Source organism: Puntigrus tetrazona, unplaced genomic scaffold (genome assembly GCF_018831695.1).
Source record: "Puntigrus tetrazona isolate hp1 unplaced genomic scaffold, ASM1883169v1 S000000001, whole genome shotgun sequence".
NCBI classification, from domain to species: domain Eukaryota; kingdom Metazoa; phylum Chordata; class Actinopteri; order Cypriniformes; family Cyprinidae; genus Puntigrus; species Puntigrus tetrazona.
The window spans coordinates 3,259,301-3,285,441 of NW_025047681.1; the positions used below are offsets into that span (position 1 = coordinate 3,259,301).

At 36.8% G+C, this 26,141-nt stretch overlaps 4 protein-coding genes across 13 annotated transcripts in view; 2 read left to right on the plus strand and 2 right to left on the minus strand.

Moving 5' to 3' along the window:
- LOC122331563 (putative mediator of RNA polymerase II transcription subunit 26) overlaps nucleotides 1-26,141 on the plus strand; it is a 274,294-nt gene that overhangs the window by 136,999 nt on the left and 111,154 nt on the right. For 3 of the 10 annotated variants that reach the window (XM_043229082.1, XM_043229087.1, XM_043229089.1), the window contains 3 exons: nucleotides 20-67; nucleotides 966-1,001; nucleotides 2,332-2,379. The exons of the other annotated variants lie outside the window; for them this stretch is intronic. In XM_043229082.1, coding sequence (XP_043085017.1) covers nucleotides 20-67; nucleotides 966-1,001; nucleotides 2,332-2,379 — 132 coding nt within the window. The remainder of the gene's footprint in view (nucleotides 1-19; nucleotides 68-965; nucleotides 1,002-2,331; nucleotides 2,380-26,141) is intronic. 10 annotated transcript variants of the gene reach the window in all.
- LOC122331579 lies at nucleotides 2,392-8,618 on the plus strand. Its single transcript, XM_043229128.1, has 9 exons — nucleotides 2,392-3,263; nucleotides 4,275-4,324; nucleotides 4,467-4,514; nucleotides 4,966-5,001; nucleotides 5,182-5,229; nucleotides 5,929-6,142; nucleotides 7,684-7,827; nucleotides 7,941-8,027; nucleotides 8,134-8,618. The coding sequence occupies exons 1-9, from the start codon at nucleotides 3,210-3,212 to the stop codon at nucleotides 8,293-8,295; spliced, it is 843 nt and encodes a 280-aa protein (XP_043085063.1). The 5' UTR covers nucleotides 2,392-3,209; the 3' UTR covers nucleotides 8,296-8,618.
- On the minus strand, nucleotides 9,014-13,588 carry LOC122331556 (gastrula zinc finger protein XlCGF8.2DB-like). The gene is made up of 3 exons (XM_043229073.1): nucleotides 13,567-13,588; nucleotides 13,207-13,307; nucleotides 9,014-12,287 (listed from the first exon to the last, which is right to left on the minus strand). The coding sequence occupies exons 2-3, from the start codon at nucleotides 13,289-13,291 to the stop codon at nucleotides 11,227-11,229; spliced, it is 1,146 nt and encodes a 381-aa protein (XP_043085008.1). The 5' UTR covers nucleotides 13,292-13,307; nucleotides 13,567-13,588; the 3' UTR covers nucleotides 9,014-11,226.
- On the minus strand, nucleotides 15,699-24,934 carry LOC122331516 (NLR family CARD domain-containing protein 3-like). The gene is given in 12 exon segments (XM_043229000.1): nucleotides 15,699-15,892; nucleotides 15,894-16,324; nucleotides 16,406-16,452; nucleotides 16,913-17,086; nucleotides 18,727-18,900; nucleotides 19,081-19,151; nucleotides 19,153-19,520; nucleotides 19,523-20,880; nucleotides 21,124-21,195; nucleotides 21,572-21,676; nucleotides 24,228-24,385; nucleotides 24,700-24,934. Coding segments are annotated over 11 exon segments (3,024 nt in total). The 5' UTR covers nucleotides 24,356-24,385; nucleotides 24,700-24,934; the 3' UTR covers nucleotides 15,699-15,796.

The following is a 26,141-nucleotide window of genomic DNA, read 5'->3' on the forward strand; positions in this document are numbered from 1 at the left end:
TTAAATTTCTTTTTTCTAGAGATGAACTCGAACAGTACAAGAATTCCCAGCATGAACTCCAAGCACGGTATAGTATTATAGAACATACTGTTGTTTTTAATAGACCTTGGAAATACTTTTACAATTTTAAAACTGTCCAGAAATGCATATTTTTTCTTATTTGCAAAGTACAGGAAACATTTCTTCTGCCGCTTCTATGAGTACACTCAAAGTCTTGAGAAACTTGAGAATCAATAGAGTCTATGTCTCTTCTCTCTTTTATTCAATTTTTTCCCTCAAGGCGTGTTCATGTTCGATACATTTCATACATTGAGTTCAATGTTTCTCAATTCTCTTACCTTTTTTGACTGTATTTTTTCCTTCATTACTTGCCCGTTTTGATCACTTTCGCTGAAACGTTCCTGCATGGGCTCGTTAGATAAACTGAACACCCAGTCAGGTTTATGATTGGCCCCAAATTTATTCTGCAGCAGGACAAAGACCCCAAACATACAGCCAAAGTCATAACTATCTTCAGCGTAAAGAAGAACAAGAAGTAAAGGAAGTGATGGCACGGCCCCCACAGAGCCCTGATCTCAACATCATCAAGTGTGTCTGGGATTACATGAAGAGACAGAAGGATGTGAGAAAGCCTACATCCACAGAAGATCTGGGCTTAGTTCTCCAAGATGTTTGGAACAACCTTCAAAAACTGTGCAAGTGTACCTAGAAGAATTGCTGCTGTTTTGAAGACAAAGGGTGGTCATACCAAATATTGATTTGATTTTGTTCATTCACTGCATTTTTTTCATTTATGTACAGTATATATTCAGTCTTCTGATGCACTTAATAGTCTATATAAGAGTTGTATTACTTTCAGATTAATGCAGGCTTAAATCTGGCATATTTGTGATCTAAAACCTATTCTTGTTTTACATGTGTTCATTGTATCACTGTATACATTTGTATTTTTTCTTTTATTATAGTATACGTCAATACGAAGGGGAGCTTCAAAAAACAAGGTAATACTTATATACTAAATAACTGAAGTCATGTTTAACATTACTAAACAAATTGATATAATCATTGTGTTATGTTCATGTATACAAATTTGTGCACCTAAAAAAAATGTAATAAAATAATTGAACCATATTTTAGTGAATGGTAGGCCTTGATACTACCTATAAATGTTGATATAAATCATAGGTAACTCTTTATTTTCAGGACAAATTCTCACTTTTACGTAGTTGCTTATTAACATGCATTTTATTATCATATTCCATCTTTAATTATATTAATGAACCCCATGCATTATTCTGCATGATCATATTTTAGATCTCTTAAACCTACCCCATGACTGAACTTAAGAACTACCCGAAAAAATAGCAACAAGCAGCTAATTAGAATAGATTATGAGCTGTTTATCAGTGTTCACAGTGAAAGTGACATGACGTGTAGCCAAGTATGCTTTCGTATTTTCAAGTGCACAGTAAGTGAACGGCGGGCAACCATTTTTGCTGTGGTAACCAGCGAGTAGATGGGGGTTTGGTACGTTTGGAGTGAATTTCTCAACATCTTTCCTTTTACGTTCTTCTAGACTTCCTACTTCTGTAATAACTACACTGGTTTCTACAATGTATTTAGAAGTAGCTTATCAATGCTGACTGTCAAGTTTATGTCCATATGGCAGAAGTACAGTAAAAAAAAATCAAAATAAATAAAAATGCAATCCGACGATGAACACTGTTGACAGCATCAAAATTTCAGCATTCATTAGTTTTGTATGTTGGGGTTTGGCATCATCTGAGGGATTAGTATCGTTTCTTCTCCAGAGTGAAGATTGTATAATTGTAGCAAAATTAGTATAGCTGCTGTTCCTTTAAAGTAAAAATGATTTAGTCAACCAAGCTAACAATTAGTAATGTGCATTTAAATAGATATAACTGAAGCTCTTCCTCCTTTGTCTCTATTCTGTCACCGATGGAGTTTTGGTTCTTTGCCGCTGTCTCAGTTGGGGACACTTAACATCGATTTGATTGTCCAGCTTAGTTCAGTTTAAATAGTAACTGTGCAATGTCGTCTCTAAATACACAATTTTCAGTTGAAGGCATTTCTTTATTGAATTCAATCTTGTCATTGTACATTATTGACACTGTTCTCCTATTCGATACTGTTGAGTGCTTTGACACAAACTGTATTGTTAAAAGTGCCATATAAACAAAGGTGACTTGACTTTAGTGGACTAGTCCACCCTGTCCTCCAACCCACCCATCCCCAAAAAAGCCCCACACACAAAATATTTGCTTTTATTTTTACTTGATGTATTATTTATGTTAAATTTCTTTTTTCTAGAGATGAACTCGAACAGTACAAGAATTCCCAGCATGAACTCCAAGCACGGTATAGTATTATAGAACATACTGTTGTTTTTAATAGACCTTGGCAATACTTTTACCATTTTAAAACTGTCCAGAAATGCAAATTTTTCTTATTTGCAAAGTACAGGAAACATTTCTTATGATGTGGTGGCTTCTGCCGCTTCTATGAGTACACTCAAAGTCTTGAGAAACTTGAGAATCAATAGAGACTATGTCTCTTCTCTCTTTTATTCAATTTTTTCCCTCAAGGCGTGTTCATGTTCAATACATTTCATACATTGAGTTCAATGTTTCTCAATTCTCTTACTTTTTTTGACTGTCATTTTTTCCTTCATTACTTGCCCGTTTTGATCACTTTCGCTGAAACTTTCCTGCATGGGCTCGTTAGATAAACTGAACATCCAGTCTGTGTTCTCTCTCTCACGGTTCTCAACGGCCTGACGCCGATTTAACACGTTGAATCTGGCAAGCTATGAGTTCCAACGAGCGGAACACGGCAAACAAACTAGCCAGGTAGATTTTCATGTCGTGGCAAGATTGAGCACAGCAACAAGACACAAGGTAGTTATACTGCATCAACAAGATCTCTCCCAGACAAAGATTTCAAAGCAAACTGGGGTTTCAAGATGTGCTGTTCAAGCTCTTTTGAAGAAGCACAAAGGAAACTGGCAACAGTGAGGATCGTAGACGCAGTGGTCGGCCAAGGAAAGATGAAAGACACATCAAGCTTATTATCCTTTGAAATCGGAAGACGTCAAGCAGTGCCATCAGCTCAGAACTAGCAGGAACCAGTGGGACCCAGGTACAACCATCTACTGTCTAGAGAAGTCTGGCCAGAAGTGGTCTTCATGGATGACAGCGGGCAGCCATTTTTGCTGTGGTAACCAGCGAGTAGATGGGGGTTTGGTGCGTTTGGAGTGAATTTCTCAACATCTTTCCTTTTACGTTCTTCTAGATTTCCTACTTCTGTAAAAACTACACTGTTTGTGGCCATTCTGATCTCTACCTTTCTTCTGTCTTTGCTTCAGTCTGTCCTCCTTAATATAATATATATATATATATATATATATATATATATATATATATATATATATATATATATATATATATATATATATATATATATATATATATTATATCTCACACACACACACATACATATTAAATGGATACATCAAGACTTTCATCCGAGACTGCACATGAACTCTCACCAACGATGCAATGCAAGTATCGTACATTTACCTAAACTAAACAGAGGGTTAATATTAGTTATAAACCCCATTATAAACAGCACTGATGGTTTACAGGTGAATAACTGACCTTCCATAGCTTCATTTGCTGCTTTTTATTGTGTATTTATGCTTGCGTGTTCAGTTATGCCAGTTAGCGTTTAGTTAATAAAACTTTTGCGCACAAACCACATGAGTTTCTGGTTCTGCCTTTTTACGATCCTTGCTACGCACTTTGATGCATTGATACTGTAAGAAGGTATTTTCTGTGGCTGATCAAAAAGCAAGTCACTGTTTACATGTGTGACTTCTGTTTACGTGTGTTTTACTAATAGTATAGGAATAATTTAATACTTTCTCCTGTTTTATTGTTTGTTTCCTCTTTCCTGATTATTTGGACTGAGGATAAAAAGCCAAAAAAAAACAAAACACCCCATATATATATTTACACCACACTTAAACTTTCACTTTTTACTTTCTATTTTACACTATAACTCTATCTTTAAACCCTTTTAAATTGGTTCGCATCTTACTTTTTATGGAAGAATTTTCAGAATCAAAACTTTAATTTAAATTTAGAAATTTAGAAAATCAGTCCCGTCTGAGGGCTACAGTCTAACACTCACACAATTAAATGATATCTAATCCAACCTGTTATATTAACCGTATTAATATTTCTATTTTCTAGAGATCAGCTCAAAGGATGCAAAAATTAATTGAGGATGAATTACAAGAAAGGTACAGTATTGTAGAATATACTGGTATTTTCAAGAGACCTTAGTTTTTAAAAACAAATTTTGCAAATACAAAAATAACAGTTTTCACAAAATATGTATTTTTTAAAATTGCGTTTTATTCTTTATGTGGATTTTATTTCTAGACATGAACTTGAACAATGCAAGAGGGATTTAGAGAACTTACAAGCAAGGTATAGTATTGTAGAATATATTGGTATTTTCAAGAAACCTTAGCAGTAGTTTTATCATTTCAAAACTGTACAGAAATGTGTATTATTTGTATGCAGTTTGAATATCAACAAACAACTAAAGACACACATACTTATCAGTCATGTCATTAGGTGCAACTATTTAGTACCAGGTTGGACCGCCTTTCGCCTTCAGAATTTTCTCTTAAATCTTCATGACATATATTTAAAAGGAACAGGCATCGTTTCTAAATGCATGTCAGAGCATTCACGGTCAGAAGTTTGCACTAAATAGTGTATATGAGAGCTGTATTGCTTTCAGATGGATGCAGACCTGAATCTGGCATACACTAAATTTGGATTTTTTTTCAAATTTGGATCTCTCCAAGCACTTCAATAACACCCTATGTATGTCGTATCACTGTACACATTTGTATTTTGTCTTTTAATACAGTGAATATCAATGTAAAGAGGAGCTGAAACAAACAAGGTAATATAAACTCATTTATATCATTACTGAACAGTGAGTTATGATCATATGCACCTAAAGTAATGAATTGGTTATTTAAACTTATAGGTCAGTGTATTGTAATACAAAAATAGCAGTTTTCACTTGTTTTGTGTGTGTGTGTGTGTGTGTTTTATTACATATGCTGCTTTTTACTCCTAGACAGGAACTTGATCAATGCAAGAAGGATTTAGAGCGCTTCCAAGCAAGGTATATAGTTTTATAGAATATACTGTTATTTCTAACCAGTTCTAGCTTGACAATCAGTGAGCATGATTACAAACCTCCTTTTTTCAGGCTTTGGCACTAGTTAGAGTTAGAGATTCACAATCGAGAGAATTTAAGAGACTATATTTGCTTTATTTAGGCTATATTTGCCAGCTTGAATTGTGAAATTGAAATGAACCATTTGGGTGTTTTACTTTCAAAAAGTAATTAATTACGATTACTGATTACATCATCAATATTGCATTGAAAAGTAGTTCTATTTCTAGTTTTGTCTGATGTTAGTCTTATCTGTTTCACTTTAAATAAGGAAAAAGTGAATGTGCTGGCGTAGAAAGTTAAAGACGCTGCATTCAATTTGATCTTTAGAGTGTAAATTTAGATTTAAAATGTAATATTGATTTTAGAACTACTGAAATGATTTACATTATGTAATATTGTCCGTTCCACCACCTGGTGGATATTGCGTGATACACAACAACATTTAAAGAAAAACATGAAAAAGCGCCTGCAGGAGCTCTATGATCACGCATGCCCGAATTGAGCATTTTAAATGGCCAGAGCTATACGTTACTTTGGATAAGCAGCAAAATATAAATGTAAATTATATTCAACTAGAATTAGACAATAAGTTGCTGACTACAAAATGATTGTTTTGTAAATGTATGTTTTATTCTTTTTTAGGATGGCTTTTGAGGCATCTGTCGACATGGGAAGCAGCGGAGCTTCATGTGAGGACATTAATAATCCTTGCAGAGAATCAGAGCTAAGGAAGATGTATGATAAATTGAGACTACAAAAGTTGTCAAAGCATATAATGGACATAAAAATGAAATCAAAGAAAGACAAAACCATAAGTGAAACAAATGAAAAGGAAAGGCTTAAAGCAATGCTGAAGGTAATGATCTCTAGCGCTAAAAGGCTTAGTTCCCTTTCAGTTGGGCACACTGAATTACGTAGGTGACGTAGGATCTTGCTTAAACAGACCCATCCACAGTGTAAACTAAATGAGCCAATACATATTGACATGCCATGACTGCATCCAGGTGCCGCTGATCACAGAGTGAGAATTTGTAGGTGGCTGGGGCAGCACAAAATCAGCTTTTTGCTTCTGACTATTCCACTGAAAGAAGGCTGAATGAGTTCAGCACGCTTGTGGAGCTCTTGGTGTTGGCAGTACAGTGCATCAGCCATTGTGAAATCTTGTTGAGCGGGTTGCACACGTCAGGCTGCACTACTCTCTGTTTGTGTTGCAGTCGACCATCTCCCCTGTTTGTCGAGCAGTATTCTTGTCATCAGTCAGAGTCGTGCTGTCCTTCTTGCAGTAATGGTTGGAACAAAGGCTGTCTCCCTCCATCCTTAAATTGTATGTGGCTGTTGTTCCTGCCAACTACGAAACCGTGGAAGGGAAGTCGGTAGGGAAGCACGACCTGGTCATCAGATTACTTAGGGTGTCGTGAAGGATAAATCCTCCCCGGCCCCCTTGTATACCCTCTTGTGACCTGTCTCTAGTGCTTAGAGCAATACAGCAGACCCCATTTGAGCCTTTGCAGACAGTCAAGCTGATGTTTCTATTAATGCAAACTCTGCTCCTGCTTGCACTGGCCTCCATCAAGAGAGTAGGACATCTGCTTTCATTTTTGGCTGGCACTCATGAATAGAGTTTGGTCCAGCTGACCAGGCAATCCTGATGGCCCGGCCCGGCTTTGTGCCCAAGGTCCACCACTCATTTTAGGTATCAGGTGGTGAGCCTGCAAGCTCTAGCACCTACCTATGTTTGTCCTATGCTATGGTAACTGGACGTAAAACTTCAGGGCCTCAGATCAGCTTTGTCTGGCAGCAGGGAAATTGCCAAGCAGAGGATGGCCCACTGGATAGTGGATGCCATCATTTTGGCTTATCAGGCACAGTATTTGCCCCCTCGGATATCTGAAGAGCTGTTGGCGCCTTTCAACATGTTTTCTGGATTCTATAGCCTTCTTGTGAAGTCTGTATCCTCCTGTGTTCTCACCTCAAATGGGTAGAAGTTCTTCAGTTTGGTTTGTTATAACGGCTCCAAAGAGCCCATGCAGTAGAACTTATTGAGCTCTTCTGTCCACTCAGCAGCCATATGTGGTGCAGTGTCCAGTGCCAGGTCCTCACTCAGTGAATCCTTGAGAACCAGTTGAGAGCTGGCTCCTCATCGAAAAACCTGAATATGAGCTGCACCTGATGTCTACTTATATTCACACTGTGATCAGCGGCACACGCCGATGTGCATTGGCTAAGTTTACACTCTCTAAGCATGATCCAAATTTGTCAGTCACTGACTTGATGTCTCAGTTCCCTCCTTCAGGGAATGAGGGTTGAATACATAACGTTACCCTTCCTACATAAACATTGTTTACTGAGGTCAAACTGTCACATCTACATAAACTTGAATTTTATTCTCTATTACAGGAAATTTTCGATAAAGCTCAACAAGACATGAGTAAAAAGAAAGAAGATTTTTTATTCTTTTTCCAAGTTGACCTTAAAAAAGAGGAAGGTGAAAAAGGGGAGTTAAACAAAACAGAAATCAAAAATACGAGACTGCAAACAAAGGTACAGGATTACAAAGACTTTTAACAAAGAAATCATACATGCTCTAATTAAAAAAATATTATCAAGTCAAAGGTGTCATTAAACCACTGTAATTTTATTGTTTTGTTTTAAAGCAACTTAAATACATTGAATTGGCTATCCAAAATATTCAAATGATAATGTTTCACGAAGAGGCTAGAGACCTCCAGACCATGTACAAGGTAAAGAAAAATACAATAATACTTAGAATATTAAGACTACAATATAAAATGTCAAGATATTCGATCATTAATTGTTAATCAGTTTGTCTATCTGGAACTGTTTCAGCAACCTGACCCTCTGTGTGAGCTGGCTGATGAATGTTACAAGGTCGGCTGCCTGCTGGCTTTACACAATCCACCTCTGCTGCTCGACTGGGAGAAAAAAGAGCCGTCAGATTACCTGCCACCAATTACGATGGAAGACACATCTGCAAAGACAGCTCTGTAGATTTAAAATCCAGCATTAGAGAGATTAGAGACCTCATGTAAAGATTGATTTAGATTCTATACATTTTATACTTAATAAACCAATAGTCACTACTTTTAATGTGAATGGTTAGGGGTTGGAAAGCATTCTAATTTTGTCGCAACTTTTGCTTAGTAAATAATGAAAAAAATCGGCATTCAAAATCATGTTCCTGCATGACATTCAGTCAGATATGCTTATTTCTTAAGACTGGCTTCGCCCCAATTTGGCCACCTGAGACCAATTTTCAAAATCATCTAATCCTGGGCTAAAATCTGTATTCTTTGATCGATTCACTGTTTTTACCTCTGTGAAATTCTAGCAGTGTTATAAGATTTTGCGCATACAATAATCCTCCTACAACAAACTTACTTTGTATTTCAAGAATTAATTCTATATTAATTCTTCGCTCTCCTCCTCAACTCGTGAGCCCGGCCTAAAGGAAATGATGACAGAATTTTTATTTTTTGGTGAACTATTCTTTTAAGACAATGTCTTGTGAAACTTTCTTCTGGGTGACCCTAATTGTAAACATTTTGATTTTAAATGTCAAACACATTTTGAGTTTTACGATGAACCCTTAAAGGCTGGTGTGTGTGTGTGTGTGTGTGTGTGTGTGTGGGCAGCGCAATCACTTCAGCTGTATTGTTATTAGCAATATCAACTTTAAACACTTACTGTCTTAATAATAATGCATCACTGTATAAAGGTATGCTTTTATTTGTTTGATACATAGTGTTTTATAAAATAAAGAAAACAGATAGTATGTCACTTTCTGAAATTTAAGTTTCCATTCTCTAAACAAATTAAGCAAAAATGAACTGAAATATAGGCTACGTTGTCTGTTGCGCCGTTTTTCCCCTTTGTTTATGTTAACTAAATCAAATATATTTCAAGAATTTATTCAAAATAACTTTGTTACAGAATATAACATTATAATGCAATATAAAATTGCATATTTTTCACATCTAGTTGGAAAAAAAGTATTTTGTACAATTGTCTGTTCAAAATAAATGTAAAAAACAAAGCATAGGATTTGTTTTTTTCCTGTTGTACTGAAATTTGTTGTACAGGATTTCGAAGTCAACATACACATGCTTATAAAAATGTTATCACAAAATAAAAACTATACTAAAACTAACAAAATAATAATGAACAGAATTTTTAAATAATTTACAAACTATATTCAAATTAAACTAATTTAAAAATAACCTTGTTGACCTACGGCCTTCTTTAGGGGTCAAAAGCTCAAAAAGGGACATTGTCCATCAAAATGCTACAATTTTAGTTGGCAAAGGGGTTTCCCCCCCGTTCAGAAACGACAGGTTGTAGGACCTCAAGATTCTGGCTACCTAGGAACCCTTCTCGAAGCGTGAGACTCTAGGACCTAGCACCCTTTTCAAAAGGACCCCAGTATTTTTTTAGGCCGGTACATAATTAGGCCAATACCTAACCGACATTACGTTTCAGGACTATATACTATACTGTTATCTGTTATACCATCACTTGGGTTGTTTTAGAAGCTGCTGCGTGTCATTTTCCTTCACTGAATGATGTGGCCATTGTTTGCTTCGGAAAGACACAAAAGTTTGGTGACCCTACAACTTCCTTTAGGGGAGAGGAAGAGCAAGCACACATCTGTATTGTAGGTCTTCTCAAATACTGAGGACTTTGGCCCATTTCCACATTGTTTGTCAAGAGTTCAAAGTCCCTAGGCCTTGGTCCCAATATGAATGATATTTTTAATCAAAGTTCAGCAGAGATGGCTTCATTAGTCTAGAGTCTGAAGCAGCCTACAAAAGAAGAATTGAGGACCACCTCAATAACAACAACCAGTTGCTGGAGGGACATGGCATCTTCAGAACAAAGGGCCATCACTAGTTACACACCTAGCAATCCTATGACTGTCATTGGCAACGCTGCCTTGGCAGAGGGACCAAAATGTTTCTTTGCCCGCTATGAGTCAGAAGCAACAGGGACAGTCAAACTGGCAAGATTACGATTATACCGTATTCAGCACAAACTGGGATACAATGATATGTGAACGTCATGAACGCAGATTTTGTGTACAGTGCGTACAGTAAAGTCTTTATGTCTATATGGAGTGCACCCACAAACCCAGCCGTAATTTATGATCCAAATAATTGATCCGACTACAATTTACACCCACGAACATACTAGCTTTTTTAAAATTATAAATGATAATAATAATGATGCTTAGGAAAATTGTAGAAAGTTTACTGTGCTGAGTAATTTTAAGGGATGTATAAAATTCATTAATATAAAGTAAATATAAATATTAATGATATTCATTATACTGTAGAAACGTTAATTTTCTGACATACAAATACAAATAAATGCGAATTGAATGAAATTACGTCTAAGGAAAACCTCCAGAAAACATGACAATGACATGTTCCCGACACGTTCAGTGTTTTATAGTCTCAAATGTTTTGTACCAACTTGTATTGTCCTATTGTTAGAAAAACACCGGCTCTGGGTCTAGCGTGCAGAGCACTGACATCACTTCCGCCAGAGCAGGTTTAGTTTACTTTCAGTTTGATCTTCAGTGAGATGAATGAGTGTAAGTTCACGTGCGTGGTTAGCGCTACGTTTAATACAGAAGATGCACACTGAGCTGAAAGTTCATGTTTACTGCGCTGTTTATCGGTATTCAGAGGTTCCTTTACAACCTACACTTTTACTTTGGACAAAGTTTAGAATAAACACCAAGCGGAGCACACGAACAAGGAGATGTGTAACGTTTCTTGATCCAGTCAAGTTTCTTCTTCACACTCTTCTGGTAAAACTCTGCCGAACATCTGCATGACATCACATCATGAGGGGGTGTTTACTTATTCACCTCCTTACACCACGCCGATGATGTACAGAGCGCTTCTCTCCAGAGTGATCTTATTCCACACTGTCGCCGCACTCTCCAGCGTGAATTCCCACGTGCCTGTCATATCTTCCTTTTCTGGTGAAACCTTGTCCACACTGTCGGCAGACAAAAGGACTCTCTCCCGTATGAATTATCTTCACGTGTTGATTCAGATTCGTTTTTCGATTGAAGCTTTTTCCACACCGTTCGCAGGCGAAAGGTTTTTCTCCGGTGTGAACTCTCAAGTGAACTTTAAGATTTCCCGTCTGGTTGAAACTCTTTCCACACAGATGACACACGTAATGCTTCTCTCCGGAGTGAATCGTCACGTGTCTTTCAAGGCTTTCTTTCTGGCTGAAACCCTTTCCACACCGTTGGCAGACGAAAGGACTCTCTCCTGTATGGATTATCATGTGGTTATTAAGGGTTCTTCTTTTAGTGAAGCTCTTTCCACACTGTTGGCAGGCGAAGGGCTTCTCTCCGGTGTGAACTCTCAAGTGCGCTTCGAGGTCCGCCTTACACGAGAAACTTTTTCCACACCGCTCGCAGACGAAAGGTTTCTCTCCGGTGTGAATCCTCATGTGCACTTTAAGATTTCCCGTCTGGTTGAAACTCTTTCCACACTGATGGCACACGTGATGCTTCTCTCCGGAGTGAGTTTTCAGGTGCCTGTCAAGGCTTTCTTTTTGGTAGAAACTTTTCCCACACTGTTGGCAGACGAAAGGTCTCTCTCCCGTATGAATGATCACATGCCTGTTAAGGATTACTTTCTGAGCGAAACCTTTTCCACACTGTTGACAGGTGTAAGGCTTTTCTCCGGTGTGAGTTCTCATGTGGACCTTAAGGCTTACCTCATAAGTGAAACTACTTCCACACAGTTGGCAGGCGTAAGGCTTCTCTCCGGTGTGAAGTCTCATGTGCACCTTAAGGTCTCCTGTTTGAATGAAACCTTTTCCACACTGTTTGCAGGTAAAAGGCTTCTCTCCGGTGTGAGCTCTCAGGTGCCTGTTCAAGTCGCCTTTTCTATTGAAACCTTTTCCACACTGTTGGCAGGAGAATGCCTTCTTTGGCTCCTCTTTCAGCGACAGGATGTCTGTGACGAAAAAAGACAAATGAAAGTTAGTTTTTGTACCGTTAAACCTGGCCATGACAACTTTTCTCAAGACATTTAACTTTTGTTGCGATTTCAGGCCAAAATAGTAGTGCAAGCGAAGGTCTAAACTGGACACTTTACACTCTCAGTGTGCAACGATTCTCAGGGAAATGAACAGAGAACATTGATCCAGGCAACAGAAGAAATAATCCTACTCACGATAGGGTTTTAATGACAAAAACTGGACAATTAGCTTCATCTGATCAATGTCTTGAGGTACTTGAGGTATAAGCAGAATAACTGACTGCAGGTCGTTGAATTATTCAGAAAAATAATACACACCTGAAGTTATGATGATGATGATAACAACAAGCACCTGGGTTCAAAATTAATTATTTTTTAACATTTGTGGTCATATTTCATTTGTGTGGTTTTTGAAGTGTTCCTATAAACCTTCATGAAAGTCTTTGTACGTGTTCATCTGAAGAAAAAGTCCTGTAAACCCGAGACGGCACAAGGGGGAATAAAAGATGAGAAAATGTCATCTTTGACAGAGCTAGCCTATGTTATGTTACACAGATTAGGTCAAAAGCAATGACTCTTTTCCATTTATTTTCAACTTAGCTACTTCAGTATGCTCCCTCAGACAGTCAAGCACGCGTTTTTGATCTTCAGTTCACCACATTTAATGTGTGTGACATGGTAGAAAATAAAAAGGAGCTCTGTAAAATGTAATTTTAAAGAGTATGAGGTGTCCTAAAAGAGGTTTACGTTTAAACTGTACTTCAGTGAAGTACAAATCCACCAAAAGTAATACAACTTCAAATATTTTACACCCTGGGATGTGCTTCAAAAATACAATACATTATCTGTAATTTCTTGCCATTTTAATAATCATCAAATGAGAAAGAAAACCGACCTATTTGTTCCTCAGTGTCTTCTTCTTTGATTCTGAACGTTTCTTCAATCTTCACATCTTCAGTCTCTTCTTTAATAAACTCCATTTCTGCTGAGACTGTCCTGTTTAAGAAGAGAATCAGTCCAAACTAAATCACTGTGTCTGTCTCTAGTTAGTAGTTTCTGACTGAAGTCGTGTTTATGATGAACTCATTTATGAATGGATGAGCTTTACTGAATAACCTGCGTATAATCGATAGAGAAAGCGCTACGATGTTACAGTACACATTAATGAATTAACTTTAAATCGTTTGTAAAAGCTAATAAAAAAAGATTAAGCGATTCTCACTGCAGTAAACACTGAAAGTTTAAAAACACAAACCTCCGTCTAATCACAGCGGCGCAGGCTTATGACGTCAAAATACCAAAATAAAAGCACGTTTCTAAAGTACACGAAACGCAATCGAATTAAAGAACTCGGTGGGCTTTTTATGTTCCTTGATTCTAGGTTTATGTTTATCATTGTCATAGAATTCTGCTCTTTTTTTATGTAGATTTCAAGTATTTTACTTTATACAAATAGAATTAAAAGTCAGTTAAAAAATAAATTGAAACAATCATACAATTTGTATTGGTTTTATAGGTTAGAATGAAACTTGCATTGATTTTAATAGAAGCGGTCCTGTTGGTCTCTACTGGAAATTGGGCACCTTATATTTATAAATCCACTAAATCCTAATGTAATATGTCCAAAAAATAAAAACACACACACACACACAAAAAAAATCAATTTAATGGAAGAAAAAAAAAATCAACTTAATGGAAGATAGCATGATTTACTTTAACTTTAATTTCATCTAGAGACAAACCTCATAAAATACAGTGTCCTTGTTAATACATTTTAGATGTTTTTAATTGTTAAATTTTCAATTTCCAACCATTTTTTTATTCATTTTTCTGAAAAAAAATTTTTATCAAAGAGTAAAATTAATCGATGAGTACTTTCAATATTTTCCCATATAATTTATTTGAAAAACTTCAGCGCCTGTACCAGATTTAGTTCTAATTTGCTGTATCTTAAGAATGCATATTATTTTGAAACGAATTACTAAAATGTTCAGCACCATGCCTGATGGTACTCAAAAAGTGGTACAGCACCACCTTTTGGTCAAATTTTTAAGTTTTTAAAAATGTAAATTTTTAAAATCAGACTATTTAAACTTTTTTTTATCAACTTGGATCATGCAGGATTCATGTTGTAAATCTACTTTTTTTTAACCCCTCCTAGACCGTTTGTCCAATTTTCACCAAATTTGGATTAGATCACCTTTATACCAAGCTGGCAAAAAGTTATGGAATTTGTGTCGATACTTGAAAGGGTTTTCATTTAGTGCATCAACAAATTTGCTGCCAAGATGCCAAACTGCATGTGAGGGATGTATCTCTGCATGGGTTTGACATATTTACACCAAATTGGTATAACTGGTCTCAAAATATTTCTTGGGTCATGCTGACATGAGCACATGTCATATTTCCTTAATGTACCTTATTATGATAGTGTCACATGGATGGGAATATATATGGGAATTATATGCAAATGAGTTTATGCCTAGTAAAACTAGGCGTTACAAGGTCCATATAAGGTGATTTCTGGGAGGAGTCAGGGTGGAGATGAACGTTCTCACAATCTTCACCTGATTGGACACGCTCAAGAAATTTTTTTTAACTTTCTCACAATTTTAGGATGAAATCTACAGAGAGTTTGCATTGTTGGTGCATAAAAGAAGCTATAGATGACATGGGAATGACAGGTGACAGCTGATGCCAGTACAATGTTGGACTCAGTTGCTAGTTTTTGATATTTATGACTTTTTGATAGTCAACGGACATTCACAATAATATAAATAATAATATTGGTGAAAAACTAAAATGTGCAAGAAAAAAAAACATCACATAAGTAGTCAGGAATGAGTGATTTCACAGCATAAATATTCAACATACTTGAGTTTCTTCGGTCTGCAGTTGGGGTCCTCCAATTTCTCTGAGAGAAATCTACAGAGAGTTTTATAAATGAATATACCACCATTCCTAGTGCAATCTGTGGTAATGCACTGATCACATAAGAACTTGATGGATATTTGATGGATAAGTAGGAATTAGCATTTAGATAACTGGCTAGCGGAGCCAAAACAGTTTCCATTTGATTAGGGCTGTGTGGTGGTTGTAGGCGTTAACAAAGCACCAAAACACATAAATATCATGCTGGAAGTATTTGGAAGCATTTGTCACTCTTGAGAGGAAACTGTCCTGGGATTATCATTTTCACGAAATGAGTTAAACAAAAACCACCTGTCACAACTTTTTGACTAGAAAGATTGTTAATGTTTTTTTAAATAGGTTTCTTCAGCTCAACGTGTGCCTGCGTTTCTTTGATCCAAAGTACAGCAAAAACAGTACAATTCTAAAATATTACCATTTAAAATACCTATTCTTCTTCTATTTGAATCTCTTGGTATAACAAATAAAATAAGGTTAGGTAAACCTGTGCTGGTTTCAGCCTAATCATCACCTCCAGCCATCATTATTATAAACTCTAGACTGTAAAATGTACTTTACAATTTAACAAAAGACACTGATTCATAAGTCCCTAATCCAACATAGACAGGTTCAGTGAATGTAGTGCTGAATGTGTGTAAGTGTGTGAGTGTGTGTGTCAGAGACAATGTAGAAAGACAGAGTTCCAGCTAAAATGTCCAGATAAACTCCTATTCTGTTAGAAGGGGGTGAAAGGACCTTAAGGACAGTTTCTTTATCATTGTGACATACAGTGTATGTGTAATTCGAGCAGTTTAGAGCCCAGGACTTCTCATTGTATCCAAAATAACAGTCTTTACTTGCATCTTTCCTGCTGATTCCTTCGTATGTAACTGATATACAGTCTCTCTTCCCGCTACATTCAACTTCCCAGTAACAGCGTCCAGCCAGACTCTCTCTGCTCAGAACCTGATGCCAGTAGTTAAATCTCTCTGGACGATCAGGATATGACTGTTCCTCCTCTACACATGTCACTTTTCTGTTATTCTCAGACAAGATGAGATGAGAGTTTGCAGTGTTTAGGTCAAGTGTGAGATCACAGGCATCTGACCAAAAGAAGACAGATTAGACGAACTGTATTATATTTTGTTAATAGCTACGTTAAATGTGTGAGTGTCTGGACGTACATTTTCGCAATCCCGGTTTGATCCTAATAGAATCTCCATGGCTCAAACTGCAAAACAAAAAAATTACAACAGACACATTACAGATTGTAATAGTTTGATTACTTACAAAACAGTAGACAAAAAACGGCTAAAATCATGTGCATTCCAGCCGATTATTGGCCGATCCTATATTAGTAAGGGTTTCAATAAGGGCCACAGGAGACATAATAAAACAGAACATGAGACGTAATCTCAATCAATGTTGGTGCATAAAAGATTTTACACTGAACTAAACTGCATCTGAAATTGTGTATTGGGACTATAGATGACATGGGAATGACAGGTGACAGCTGATGCCAGTGCCATGGTGGACATGGTGGTTTTTGATATTTATGACTTTTTGATAGTTATTTTACTCAATGGACATTCAAAATAATATTAATAATAATATTGGTAAAAAAAAGCTATATAACAATATACATAAGCAATCACAAATTACTGATTCCACAGCACATATATTCAACATACTTGAGTTTCTTCAGACTGCAGTTGGGGTCCTCCAATTTCTCTGAGAGCAGCTTCACTCCTGAATCACCTGGGTGATTGTAGCTCAGGTCCAGCTCAATCAGGTGTGAGGGGTTTGAATTTATAGCTAAAGCCAGATAATCACAGCCTTTCTCTGTTACCATACAGCCTGACAATCTAGAACAGATAAAGGTAAAATAGGTCAAATATTTTGCTACAGTCAATAACTATGCCACTTCATTGTGTCATCAGTAACTGATGCAGTGGGAACTCCATGCACTGTACGAATGATAATGCATGTGACATAGTGGGCCAAACACATAAAGGCTTGTCACCACCTTGTCTGGCTTATTATTTCCTTCAGGGTAGAGAGTGCATTAAGCCATGCTCTCTGATTGCCTGTCAGAACTATTATCAAAAATATTGGGAACTAATTTTTTCACTGCCTATTCAAGAATTGAGTATTCTTTACATTAGTGATCCTTCAAATCTGGAACTCGAGATCCATTTTCCTGCAGAGTTTAGCTCTAAACCTAATCAAACACACCTGAGCATGCTAATCAGTGTCTTCAGGATCATTAGAAAATCACTGGTAGGTGAGTTTTATCAGGGTTGGAGCTAAACTCTGCAGTGCATTGGACCTCCAGGGTAAGATTTGAGGAACCCTGCTTTACATGTTTTAGTCATGTATTAATTAATTCATTATTTATTCTGTTATTGTGACTAGTTTTCAGGTTCACATGGATACTGTACAAAACTTGTAGTGGCTGTTACCTTACCAGCTCTTTTCAAAACACTCTGTTCTGTGTACTTCCCCTTTAAATCTTCACAAGTTCTGCTGACCCCCGCCCCTCTTTTCCAAGGCATTTGTTTATTTATGCTTATTTAATCTTTATTTAGCCGTATTCCTAATCCTAGACATTACATTCATTGGGAAACCTGCTAATTAGCATATTATTAGGAAAGGCAATTTGCAAAGATTCATTAAAAGACATTATGCTCACTACTTCTGTAGGTGAGGCTGGATCATAATTGATTCACGCAAACTTAAATGCATTTAGGTAGATCAAGGGCGCATTCCTCTTCAGATCCAAACGTAAGTTAAAGTTAATCCTCTTCGGGAGTAAATGACTAATGCTATATTCATTGTTACATTCAACAACGAAACACCTATATCTCTGACATCACACAGTCAGACGGCTTGATTTGAGAAAGGGGAAAACATTGCAAAAAAAAAAGAATATTGCAAAAAACGCTGGATAGATTCTTATCATTATAGGGTGGTTGTGTACACACACTGCCAACACACATTTCAGTTCAAACTACTTGTAAAAGTGCATGCGCCATTATATGAGTCCTTTAAATAGGTCTCTTAATTTGAAATGCTCACTCAGAACCTAATTATGTCTCAAATCCATTATGATTTGATTTAAAAGGGTGAATGTGAATATTCACATCTAAATTGTTCCACAACTCAGGCCTGGTCTCTACTCGCCTGTTTAACACATACTCCCTCAGCAGTGTGTTTGTGGTCCGTATGTGTTGAAGTGACACCTTTTCAAGTGTTCTCAGCAGGTTGATGATTTAAAGCGGTAATAAATTCATCCTGATTAGGGTTGAAGCTAAACTCTGCAACAGGCCCAAAGTTGAAAACCTCTGCTCGACAGTGTTTGATGTCAGGCTTAATTCTAATGTTGTGATGGAATATAAGCATTGTCATAAGCATTGTGTTGATTATGGTGGAGCCTCTTGTACCCTCATTTAGGAAGCTGTGGTCAAATTCATAAGTCAAACATTAAAAATTAGCCTTTTGAAACCTTAGTATCTCCAAGCAGCAGTTTGGGTTCTTCAGTCCATCAGAGAGCCGCTTTACTCCTGGATCTTGCAGGTCATTGTCACTTAGGTCCAGCTCTCTCAAAGGGGACCCTGATGATTTGAGAGCTGAGATCACAATTTCACAGGACTGATCCGTAAGATTACAACCAGCAAGCCTGAGACAGATAAAGACAGATAAACATTTTTAAGTGAAAAAAAAATTGTTCCTTAATAACATTTTTTTTATTTGCGTAATTCTTGTGACAATAAAAGAGATTTAGAGGTTTTGCATGTTCATAAACACGCAGAATAAACTATACAAAAATATATATCACTTAAAACGAAGTAAAACTTACAGAGCTTTTTTGCAGTTAATTACAGCTGGTATCAGTCTCCTTCTGCTTTTCTCTGTGGCGTTGTATTTTTTTTAAGTCCAACTCATCCAGTGGCTCCTCTGATATCTGAAGCATGTAGGTTATTGCTGAGCAGTGAGCAGCAGAGAGTGAGTTTTCTGAGTGTTTCTTTGATTTTAGAAACTCCTGAATCTCTCGGAACAGAGTCTGATCGTTTACTTCAAGCAGACAGAGGAAAAGATTGATGGATCTCTCAGCTGAGATATTTTTGTCACTAATGATTTGGTTTTTGATGTATTGTGTGGTTTTACTGACGGTCTCTGAGGTCTTCTCTGTGCGTGTCAGTAAACCCTGTAAGAGTTTCTGAGAGGATTCTAGTGAGATGCCCATCAGGAATCGCAAAAGAAGATCCATGCCTCCTCTCTCGCTCATTAGAGCCTTTTGACTACTCTTTTAAGTAGATCATGCAGTGAATCAAATAGTGTTTCTGTATTGCTACTTACATAGATATAAAACACATAGAAAGCAGCCAGAAACTCCTGAAAGCTTAGATGTACAAAGCAGTAGACTTTCTTCTGACAAATGACGGATTCCTTCTTAATGATCTCAGTGCAAATCCCAGAATACACTGCGGTCTCTGCAAGGTCTATGCCACTCTCTATCAGGTCCTCCTCATAGAATATCACATTGCCTTTCATCAGCTGTCTGAAGGCCAGTTCAGCAAGTTTCACGATCACTTCTCTGTTAGACGACAGGAGTTTTTCTGGATTACTCTCATCATACTTCTTATTTCTCACATTGATCTGAATAAGCAGAAAGTGAATGTACATTTCAGTAAGAGATTTTGGGATTCTTGCTGTTTGATCATGTTGGAGGAGCTTCTGAAGCACAGTGGATGAGATCCAGCAGAAGACGGGGATGTGGCACATGATGTGGAGGCTTCTCGCTCCTCTAATGTGTGAGATGATCTTGTTGGCTTGTTGCTGATCACTGATTCTCTTTCGGAAATATTCCTCCTTCTGAGGATCATTGAATCCCTGAATTTCCGTCAGACGGTTGATGTATTTGGAGGGGATCTGATTGGCTGCTGCTGGTCTGGAGGTGATCCAGATGAGAGCAGAAGGTAGTAGCTCTCCTGTGATGAGGTTTGTCATTAACACACCCACTGATGAAGTCTCAGTCACATCAGAAACTTTCTCATTGTCAGAAAACAGTGAAATTCGACTTTCATCCAGGCCATCAAAAATGAACACAATTTTAGACTCCTGATAAATCTCTAAGCCCAGATCTACGAGTTCAGGATAAAAGTCAAGCAGAAGTCTGTGAAGGCTGTACTGCTCGTCTTTAACTAAGTTCAGCTTTCGAAACTGAAGCACAAACATGAAATCTACATCCCGATTGGCTTTTCCCTCGGCCCAGTCCAGAATGAACTTCTGCACAGAGACTGTTTTTCCAATTCCAGCAATGCCTTTAGTAAGAACAGTCTTGATTTCTTCTTCCCTCTTTCGATTCTTCGTCTTATATTTTGGTTCAAGGTAGAGATCAAAGATGTCATTGCAGTTGATTGGAGTGTCTTGTAAGTGTTGTGTTTTGTTTTTTTTCTCCATCTGTAGCACCTCATGTTCTTCATTCACCCCTTCGTTCTCTCCCTCTATGATGTAGACCTGTGTGTAGATCCTGTTCAGGAGGGTTTGATTCTCTTGTAGTTTGGTTCCCTCAAATAAGCTCTCATAATTTTTCTTCATGGTGGTTTTGTGTCTCTCTTTGACTCTCTGTAGGAGATCATCCTCCTCTTTATATGCACTTTTGAAACATAAAGAAAAGTATATATAACAAACAACATCGACAAAAATCTAAATAAAAAAAAAAATCTAAAATTTAAACAGAAATGTAAAGCCAATGCAGATTAATAATGTACTGCAGGCATTTGGTGGATAAATTAGAAAATTACTTTTCAATATGTTTAAGTCTTTGATGTGCATTATTTATTTTGCATACTTTACATAATTTTCAAACTTCAGTCATCATCGCCATGTTTATACTTACATTGTAGATTGTGCTTCATCATTGAGATTCATGGGATGCTCAGCTGAATGATTCCTTTTCAGAGATGCTGTCCTAGTTTTACAGAAAAAAACCTATCATTATTTCCAAACTGCTCTTCAATAGCTTTATTTCTTCCATTTAAAAAAGTGTAAATAAATTCTGGTGCTCTACGCACTTTCATCTTTATCTCCTATGTGCTGAAGATACAGTATTTGATTTAATTTTACATGATATTTAATTTAGGCTTTACATCTGCTGATATTTAGTGTATAATTTCCACAGGTATTACATGCATATATTGAGGGTACATTTGTAAACCAGTTAATGGGAATATCAAATGCAATCACTTTACTTCTGTTTTTCTAATAGAGATTGTTTATTTGAAATTTATGTGAACATTTTAGTGTAATTGTATTTTTAGTGTAGCTTTTTTTAAGAGTGTACTTACGTTGTAGATTGTGCTTCACCACTGATATCTGGAGGATGCTCAACTGAATGATTGCTTTTCAGAGACACACAGCTGGGTCCTGGAGATGCTACATGCTGACCCGTCCTGGTTTGACAAAAACAAAAAAAAAAGATTATATCTCCTAAACTCTAATGCAAACCACATATCCTGAAAACTCTGACGATTTCCTGGTAAATGGTAACAGGAGTTGTGTCTACGTTCATTATTTCAAAACTGCTCTCCAATACCTGAAGCTGGAAGTTTAGCTAAAAGCATAAAAGCTGTCATGCGAGTGCAACACATCAACATTCAATATGAAATAGCTTTTTTTATTTATTGCTTATTTTTTTAATAAGTGCGTTCACACACATGTAGTCAGACTTGACACAAGGCTTCCAAAACACACACAGACCCACAGAGGTTTAGCTGTATTAGTGAAGACCTTGAGGTGGCTCTAGACGCACATAAATCACTTTAGATATGGAAGACACAAACAATAAAACAGAAAAAACACAGTTGAAAATGCGCTTGACTTGTGAGGTTATCACTACATACCCAATATAAATTATGCAAACGTTTTATCAGTGTAAAAATGTAATCAGATATGATGTTGTTGTTGAAACTGCTAAAATAAGTTTTAATTGTACCGACCATCGATTTAAATGGTCTCCGCACTCTAAACGATCTGAACGATGTTGGAGAAGCATTGTTTTAATTGATGTTGCCATGGATACAATCATTCCACCAAGCCATTGATGCATTTCTCTCTAAATTACCAACTATTGTTTTTATTTCATATTTGTCGGTGGCGACCTGCCACGTTATCCAAGTGGACCGATTTTCCAAAAGGCTTTGTTGAATAACCATGAGCACGTAATGCACATTTAAAAATCAAACCGAGGCGTGGGTGTTTTTATATCGCTGTATTTCAGATGTAAGACTGTCTTTAGAAAATGTCATTTTCATTTCATCCTGCATGTAAGGCAGCGTTTTAAAGCTCAATGCTGCTTTGTCTACAGCCTTTCAGGGGAAACCTCCATTTCTCGTGTTTAAAGCACCTCCTGCTTGCAGAGAATGAACTATTTTTAATAAATCAGTCTGATTTACGCAGCAAACACATTCTGATTGTTATGAAAAGAAATAATCTACTCTAGAAGGATTTAGCTGTTGGTAACGATACTATTGGGGTGTATACCGGCGTTCAGAGCCACGAAAGCATGCATGTGCAGTAAGGTTTGTTTTCATTAAAACCGTCTATACATTTGCAGTCTAATTATTTTGAAATGAATTATAATATATCCATTTCTATCTGTAGGGAAACCTAGTGTATATAGTTATATTTGGAAAGAAGTATTGCTGTTTAATCTAAAATAGAAAAAAACATTCTGTAAATATATTGTTAATTGTTATTCATTGCTGTGATCAAAGATAAGTTCTATGTAGAACCATTTACTGTAAAAAGCTTAATACACAAAATGAAATGTCACAGCTGGAACAGTAATGTACTAGCAGCTGGGTTGCCAGTAATGTACTGTTATATGTACAGCTTTTAACTTTTACAGCATATTACTGTTGTACTTCCTTCAAAATGAACTGCTTCAATTGGAAGTCGCTGAGTTTCTATCCATCTGAGATGGATCTAGTATGCCGTCCTTGTTAGCCCATGATCTTTCCTCAGGACAATACCCCTCCCAGTCTGAGAGAGTTATCTAACCACACGATTAACCGCTCTGTGACGGGCTGTAAATATATCAACAGACAATATTTACACAGGAAGCGCTTTTGCGTTGACACAGATGCCACATGAGAAGTGGAACAGAAAAACCATGCAAAGAAGATAGGAGTGAGCCGGAGTGGTGTGTTTTTAGAAAGCCATGTCAGGCATCAGATGCAGCAAGAGACGTGAGCTCAGCAGTCAAAAGCATAAGGCAATTTCCACAACTTCTGTAGCATTTATTTTCCTACCATGGAAGTCAGTGGTGCCCCAAAATGGTTTGGTTGCAAACGTTTTTTTAATTATCTTCCTTTTTTGTTCCACTGAACAAAGAAGTTCATGCCAGTTTGGGACCACGCAAGGATGAGTAAATGATAAAAAAACTTTAATAGTTTTTAAAAAATGCATCTTCTTTCAAGCTTGGTAATGCTGGTGGATAGTGGCCATTATTTTGAAGCTCTGTAAATCGAATATTTCCGCAAGTACTATGTAAAACTAACCTACACACTTTCAGGGGTTTATCACATTGGCTTCATAGATGCCCAATTTGCTGCTGCTTTCATTCAGCAGGTCCATGGACTCAACCATGTCCTTCACCTTTACGTCTCCAATTGAAAAGAATGATCTGACAGAGCAAAGTCTCAGTTAATGTCCTTTTGAGTTTTTCTTTTAAGACCTGCTCCACAGTTTTGACATAAAGCCACAACATCAAATTCTTGGTGTCTCTGTCCCCTGCTATTAAGCTTTATCCCCAAGTTGACAGACTTTCTTCAGGGAACAGTCCTTCGTAATAGTCTCTGTGATTTCATCTAGTGTCACACACTCAAAAGTCTGAACAACAGTAACAATAATAAATGGATGTGCAGTATAGAGTAAAGGCTACAAACTGGGCATTTGTGTGAAACTCTTTTAGTGGGTAAATGGACGTTTTTTTATACTCACACAGATTCAGAGGTCACAGATTCATCACTAGTCTTGTGGAGATAATTTTGTGATTCATCACAATTCATCTGACAGCAGGGTTTTGGAGAGAGAGTGTCCACCTCCTCTCTCTCTGTGGAGAAACTCATTGTAGAGGCCGTCAGAGTCGGTGGTTAGGTCTGTAATCACAATTGTAAATGAGGTAGACCTCGTATCATCCACGCAAACAGTGGATACACGAAATTATACACGAAATTATCCCAGTTGCGTTTGCAAAAGAAAGTACAAGGTCATTCAATAGCTACACCGGTCTACAAAGACTGCTCCACAAAAAGGGCTACAGCTGAATCATAAAGCACGAAACTCTGTAAGTGTTTCAATTACCATCATAGCATATCATTCAAACAGGTTAAATCAATCATCTTTTGTTAAGTTGAAGCATATTGTTTTAAATAGTCTAAACGATTACTTATAGCTTTATGAACGTACCTACCATGAAAAACTCTGAACTTGTGAATGTCAGTCTCTTTCTTTTCCCCCAGCCTTACCTGTTTTACCTGTTCCTCTACCTGGTTCATTCAGGTTGCAGGGATTTGTACTTTTCGAAGACAAAGACAGACTAATATTACTTTAAAGCCGCAGTCTGCAACTTTTTTTCTGTTCAAAATGTACCATTTATACCATAGGCTTGTTTGAGAAGCTCCTAGCCTCGCCTGAAATGGAGACGATAGTATCCTCTGCAGTTAGGGGAGGAGTGAAATAAAAGTCAAGACGACAGGTCTGCCCTCTGGGAGTGGAGCAACTAGAGATCAAAGACAGGGATAATGTTATTCTCACTTGTGCGCCGTGCTGCTGATAAACATGATAGAATTTCACTTCTGTTACTTTTATATGAATAAAAATACGATGAACAACACTCCCAAAGTGCTTGCTATTTAATTCCATACGAAATATATATTACTAGTCACTGTCATTTGAAAGTAATTTGATTACAATATTTTAGGTAGTACATATAATAGGAAATGAAAAATAAATAATGCCTAATAAATGTGCCCAGCAATATACAACAATGAATGGGTTAATCCAAACCATCAAGACTGTGACATATACAAAAAATTACTTTTTACTATTAACTATATTAAATAACATGATCGATAATTAAATTGCATTTATTAATGTTAAGTAATATTCAGTTTTAATCTTACACATTATTAAAAACTAATTTTTGTCCGTTAGCATTGGTCAGTGCGCTGTGAATTAACATGAACATTTTGATTAACATCAACGAAAATTAAGAAATGCTGTGATAATGTATCAGTGTTCGTTCATGAATGTTAATGCATTTAGTAACGTTAACAAATCAGAGCTTATTATAAAGTGTTATTATAAATGATTTATGGCAGGGCTGTGCGTTAACTTTTCTTTCACATAGGACCGGTGCTACAGGCGGTGAACGCCGTTGCACAGGCAAACAGTTAGAGGTGGGCGATATGGCAAAAAATATTTTTATATTTTAATACATGAAATTCTGTCATATTGTTCTATTTATATACCATAATTTACTCACTCTCAAGTTGTTTCAATCCTGAATTAGTTTCTTTTTTTGTTATTTTGAGTAACCAAGCAGATGCTTAATTAAAAATGAACTAGACCTAGAATTTTCTGTCCCTAAAACTGACAGAAAAGGATAAAGGCTAAGGATTTGTTAAGCTGTAATGCATTCAATGAATATTTTGATGACTAAATATATGAAAAAGGTTTTACAAGAGATCCCACAAATCTTTATTATGTGATGTACTCATAACCACACCTTAGGTGACACGTTATCCAAACATCATAACGCCACTGGTGACGCTTCAATAGTATGTCTTAGTAAACAATTTTTAAGAAAACTGCCATACATGTCAATATGTCATAGCTAACTTCACTGAATAG

Bases quoted from the DNA above. Each gene is read 5' to 3' on its own strand.
- LOC122331556 (XM_043229073.1), bottom strand. From the start codon at position 13,291: ATGGAGTTTATTAAAGAAGAGACTGAAGATGTGAAGATTGAAGAAACG. The intron at 12,288-13,206 runs GTCGGTTTTCTT...TTTTCGTCACAG, and splicing joins AGACACTGAGGAACAAATAG to ACATCCTGTCGCTGAAAGAG.
- LOC122331579 (XM_043229128.1), top strand. From the start codon at position 3,210: ATGACAGCGGGCAGCCATTTTTGCTGTGGTAACCAGCGAGTAGATGGG. The intron at 5,002-5,181 runs GTAATATAAACT...TTTTACTCCTAG, and splicing joins GAGGAGCTGAAACAAACAAG to ACAGGAACTTGATCAATGCA. The intron at 8,028-8,133 runs GTAAAGAAAAAT...GAACTGTTTCAG, and splicing joins ACCTCCAGACCATGTACAAG to CAACCTGACCCTCTGTGTGA.